The 5,527-nt window shown below is 34.6% G+C and overlaps 1 protein-coding gene across 2 annotated transcripts; it reads right to left on the bottom strand.

Moving 5' to 3' along the window:
• Positions 1-867: 867 nt before the first annotated feature.
• LOC130973105 (uncharacterized) lies at positions 868-5,310 on the bottom strand. Of its 2 annotated transcripts, none has more exons than XM_057897516.1 (11): positions 5,067-5,310; positions 3,000-3,157; positions 2,816-2,896; positions 2,687-2,714; positions 2,462-2,544; positions 2,320-2,352; positions 2,120-2,198; positions 1,972-2,024; positions 1,811-1,871; positions 1,554-1,633; positions 868-1,369 (listed from the first exon to the last, which is right to left on the bottom strand). In XM_057897516.1, exons 2-11 carry the CDS (start codon positions 3,018-3,020, stop codon positions 1,283-1,285), a joined length of 606 nt encoding a protein of 201 aa, XP_057753499.1. In that variant the 5' UTR covers positions 3,021-3,157; positions 5,067-5,310; the 3' UTR covers positions 868-1,282. The 2 variants fall into 2 exon arrangements, with proteins under 2 accessions (XP_057753499.1, XP_057753498.1); XM_057897515.1 differs by lacking the exon at positions 5,067-5,310 and adding an exon at positions 4,555-4,856.
• Between the last annotated feature and the right edge of the window lie 217 nt (positions 5,311-5,527).

Here is a 5,527-nt window from a genome sequence, read left to right as displayed (position 1 = left end):
TTCTAATCTTTGCGACGAGTCCTATCTCTGCAATTTGGAATGTTGCTCGAAAATGGACGGTTTGTGTTTTCTTGGAAGGGCTTGGAGAAGTGGAAGAGTGCGCCATTAAGGAGCGCTATTCGCGGAGAGCAACCGTTGAGTGGGGCGCGTGTAATTTACCCTCCATTCAAAGTGAGTGAGTGCGCGTGTGAATGAAGTGTGGGCTGAAAACTTGTAAAACTTGTAGGGCTTTTTTGCTTGTATGTGTGGCAGGCCCAATATTTAATTGTACTATTTTTGTTAATGGAAAGAGGTTATTCTAAGGACAGTCATTTTTGTTCGATTTCACTACGGCTTATACTTATTTGTTGTTTGTTTTTAAATTATTTTTGTCAATGATATAATTTTTGGAATATTACTTTAGTAGTTATCGAATATTTAATTATAAGTATGAATATAGTTTTATTATATTATATATGAAATACAATTTAATTATTAAATTCATTCAAATTTTTATATTGGCGATTGATTAAAAATTTTATATAGATAATTGATCAATAGCTGAAACAATTTTTTCATCAATGAAACAAAGATTGAAAAATATATGGAATGAAGGCTTCATTTGAATCTAAATACAAAAGATTTAAAAACATGACATATATAATATCTCACAATTTTAAAGATCAAATTTTGATGAAATTTTTCAGAAATAATATTAAAAAAGGTAAGACTCTTTTATCATTAATCGCACCATGGCAAGTTAATATGCCAACTTTACACACCATTAACAGAAATCACACCAGACATTAATACGAGTCACGATTGAATATTTGGAGATCCTATTGAGTAAATTGAAATTTCATGGTTCAATTTCAACCCAAGGTGAAATTTCATGGTAAAATTGAGTCTTAACTCAAATGTCGTACTTAATTTGACTGTTATCCTCCAAACTAATGTAACAATGGCAAAAATGTCTACTCCATAATTTGCCAAGAACGTTAATCGTGAATTGAGCTAAGGGTAGTTGTCACTTGTCAAGCCCAATACATAAAATAGCAAAGCACACTTGTGTAGAGCTTACATAACATTACATAACATAGTTCTCATAAGAAATATACAAGAACCAAAAAAAAAGGTCACATTAAGAACCAGCTCCCAAACTTCCAATTTTTGGATCCGCTAATATTTCCTTTCACCATAGATTGACCTTTAAACCACCGGGAATCAGGCTGGTAGATTCAGCTTATCATTGCAGAAAAGCTGCTCAAAATTGCAGAAAGTCCATCCTGCATGTATAATGGCATCATTTCTTTGATGACCGGAAACCACCAAACCCCATCATGGCCGCAACATCAGGATCAATTTCCGGTTCTTCCACTGCCTTCTCTTTCTGAATTCAGAATAAAACACTACCTGATTACTAACTTGTTGAATGAAAACTTTTTACTCCTAAAAAGATGGTTACTATTATTACCAGTCAAAGTAAAAGAACATTAAGAGAAAAGAAGAAAAATCAGAGTTGATAGAAAGGAGGGGGAACAATGATACAAAATAAGCAACTAAAGACTCCTGACCTTTTCCTTCTTCTTTTCACGACGCAATCGTTTTCTTTCTTCCTCTTCTTGCTGCTGTTTTAGGACCCTTTCGTCAAGATCTACAAAAGGTACAAGTCAAAGGCAATGTTAAAGAAATGAGTCAATGACCATCATACATGGAAGAGAAGTTAAAGGTCTATAGTTCCAGGCAAAGGTAAAGACAACAAGAATAATAGATAGATTTGACTTTGAAACTAGTATGGTTTTGATTAATGGGGTAAAATCCAATGCATTACCTTGCTCAGTGAATGTGCCAAGATCTTTACGTTTCTTAAGAACCTCAAATCGTTCCTGAACCTGTTTCCCACCAAAAAATTTACTACTGCCCCCAAAGATACTAAAATATGTACTGAAACCAAATGACAGACAGAAAAGATTGTCTATCTTTAGAGGGTACCTGTTGGAGAGAGGCTCGTTCAACTCGCATAGACATGCCCAAAGCTCTTTGATCTAAGAGACAAAGATAAGAATAAAATGAGCAAAGTGAAGGCTAACTGAAAACTGCATCAACTAATGGAAGGAACCATATATAAATGGCCACGTACGTTTCTTTCCATTAATATGATCCAAGTAGTTCGCTGAGTCCTTTACCACACACTCACAAACAGAGCAGTAATATCCAGCCTGATAAGCAAGTCATCGTATCAAAATGAGTTACATACAGTACAAAGCACAAGATCGCCATAGCAAATATTGAAACAAAGCTGAGAGTTTTCTTAATATTTATATCATGGTAAGAGTATACCTGCTGACTCAGTGGTGCAACCGGCGTAACAACCTGCAACATTGCATTTTATCAATAAAGTTGAGGCGTTAGATAGATGCATATAAAAGTATAGTCGTTCAGAAATGCCAGAACAGTGACATGGGTGTCCATAGTTGCTTACTTGAGTCTTGCCTAGGCGGGACTCGAGGTCCACTTCATAATCTCTATGTTTTAGGGGTTTCCTCTGCACTGGAGGACCTTTAGCTGCATCAATATGACAAAGGTGATGTTAACTTGATATAATATCACTTGAAAATTTCTCCAACTTAACAAAATAATTAACCCAAGAACATTGAAAATATTTTGAAGCTAATGCAAATAGAGGCATATGAAGTAAGTGGCACACCTTTAGATTTAGATCGACCCTCCTCCTCCTGTTCAAATTTGACATAAAATACAACACAATATTATGAAAAGCCAGAAATTATTGGAAATTCGGAAATAGAACACTAACGTTTAAGTAAAAAGAAATTACCTGCCTCTCACGCTCCCGAGCTCGTTCCAAATACTCTTCTCGATCGAATTTTCTTCTGAAGGTGTTGTCAACCCCAGCCACCTGATCCAACACAAAATATTCAACACTTGATGTTGGTTTTGAAAGTAAAAGATGGCGATATTCGAAGAGGATAAAGTTCCGATAAAAACATTGTTAGAATTACATTGTTGCTGGTGTTAGACATGGATGCAATAATTCCAACAGCTTCTGAATCAGAAACTGAAACTACTGTCTGCTAATAAGGGCAGAAACAAAGGGAAGATGATAGATGGATGATTTGAATCAGCAAACCCTAGCAAAGCTTCCAAGATGAAACGTGACCTGGATACAAAAGGGAATGAACGGGAAGAATGTTATTTCGAATCAGGGTTGCTGTTTATTTTTCTCTCTTTCTATTTCAAAATTGATTCTTATATTTTGAATTAGGAATCTGGTTTGAGAATAATAATAATAATAAATTAATAATTAAGGTTAAAACACCGAACCGTCATCAAACTACTTTAATTATTTATTCATTAATTTAATTGATTAAACTGTATTTTAATCGAAATAACTATTTTATAATAAAATATATAAATAAATATAATAAAATATAATTATAATTTAATATATATTTTAAAATATTATTTAAATTAAAAATATTAAATCAATCAAAATATTATTAATTTATTAAATATAAATTTACAAATCAAATAACAAAATTATAATAAGTACTTACTTAATTGATACTATTATTTATAACTAAAAAATATATAAAAAATGAATTAATATTTAATTTTATCTCTAAATTTGTATGCAATTTTTAATTTAGTCTTTGAAATTTCAATTGTTTCTCTTTAGTTTCCAAACTTTAAAAACTTAGCTCACATTAGCCCATGAATAATTTTTCACACAAAAATATTAATGAAGTGTTGATATGAACAACCAAATACCATGCTAGAACTTGTAAAACGACGCCATATTACTTGTTTCATCGTAACATCCTGCTATTTAAGAGCCAAAGCAAAAATGACATCGTAGCATCCGGTTATCCATGTTAGTGTTTTGTTAACATTGTCCATCGAAAAATTGTCCCAAGGACTAACATGAGTTACATTCCCAAAGTTTAAAAACTAAATAAAGGCAATTGAAATTTGAACACTAAATTAAAACTCACATGCAAGTTGAAGGACCAAAATGTGTATTATCTCTAAAATTATCAATCAAAATATACAAGGGAGGCATGAATTGAACAAGGATAAGAACAATTATAAGACAGAAATAATTAACAATTTATAACAAATTATAATAAAACAAGAACATGAGCATGAAGATGAACTGAAAATCTCAAAATCACAATAACAAGAACTAAAACACAGCACAACACAAGACCAATAGGAACGATTAAAACTCATGAATAAAATGAAAAATATATGAGAATCCCCATTGCCGAAAACAATAACTTGATACGTGTGTTCAAAGAATCAAAGGCTAAGCTTCCATACACATAAGAAAGTGAAGACCCCAAACCAAGGAACCTTCAATCACTCTTAAAACAAAATTCACAATCCTCTCATATTGAAGCAGCAAGCAACTTGAAAAGGAAAGCACCAAAAACCAACTTTCAAGTTCCAAGAAAAAGATTCAAATCACCAATCCCAACCAGAAATAAAACCAAATCTCAAAAACAAAAGAGATCTATCAGAGTGATGATCGAAGAAAAAAAACCCAAAAATCACCTTTCAATTTGGCTGGAACTCGAACACAGAAGAGGGAGAGGGAGACCCGGAACTCAAACAGAAGAGAGAGAGAGGGAGCACAGATGAGGAACTCAAACTAGAAGACACAGGCGACGGGATTGAAACAGAGGACAGTTGGAGCACGGCGGAAGTGGAATAGAAGCGACACAGTTGAGATGATTCGACGAGTTGCGACGGCGCTGGAGCAGTGGGGACGGCGACGGCGACACAGCTTGAAGAAGAGAGAAAAGATGGAGGCTAAGTCTAGGAGTTAGTATCGCATGAGGAGGGATGGAAGGAATTTGGTTTTTTTTTCATGAGATGGTAAATCGACGTCATTTAGGTGTATTAGGGCAAAAACCGAACAATTACAGGTTCGGTCGACCTTCCGGTTTTTGGCCGGAAAAGGCAGTTACGCATATCAACCAAACCGATGTACTCACCGATTCTCGGTTCGACCAGTTCGAACCGACTTTCAAAACAATGATAATAAATTAATAATAACAACTTACTGTACTGATGCACGGCGGAGGGCAAAGTGGCAAACGGAGAAGCAGACGGAGTGGCGTCGGACTGGGAGAGTGGCGGTGGAGAATTTCTGGGCTATTTGCGATCAACACGTGCGGGACTGTTGGGGCGATGGTGGAAGAGGGATGGAGTGTTTTTTCTTCTAGACCTTGGGTTTCTCTTTTTAATTATTGGGTTAATAGGCTCCGCAAGTGGCAAGTGAGCTCAGGTGTATTAAAAGGAAGAAAGGAAAGTAGGTTAATGGACTGGGTAAGTGGCAAGTAGGATGTTGTTCTAAAAAAAAATAAACTACTAAAAATTGCATTCGAGTTTTGGAGGGTGCAGTCTCACGTACAATTTTATTTTCATGTAAAACTTAAAGTTTAGAACCGTTCATATGAGTTTTTACCTTTTCTAAAACACTCACAAAAATAACATTCGCTCCAAAGTTTTTATGAATTCAAAT

Source organism: Arachis stenosperma, chromosome 4 (genome assembly GCF_014773155.1).
Source record: "Arachis stenosperma cultivar V10309 chromosome 4, arast.V10309.gnm1.PFL2, whole genome shotgun sequence".
Lineage (NCBI taxonomy): Eukaryota > Viridiplantae > Streptophyta > Magnoliopsida > Fabales > Fabaceae > Arachis > Arachis stenosperma.
This window is presented reverse-complemented; position numbering and strand designations above follow the sequence as displayed.

Excerpts from the sequence above, each read along its gene's own strand:
- LOC130973105 (XM_057897516.1), bottom strand. The coding sequence starts at position 3,020 with ATGTCTAACACCAGCAACAAT. Across the intron at positions 2,897-2,999 it reads TGTCTAACACCAGCAACAAT|GTGGCTGGGGTTGACAACAC; the intron begins GTAATTCTAACA and ends GTGTTGGATCAG. Across the intron at positions 1,872-1,971 it reads AACGAGCCTCTCTCCAACAG|GTTCAGGAACGATTTGAGGT; the intron begins GTACCCTCTAAA and ends GGTGGGAAACAG.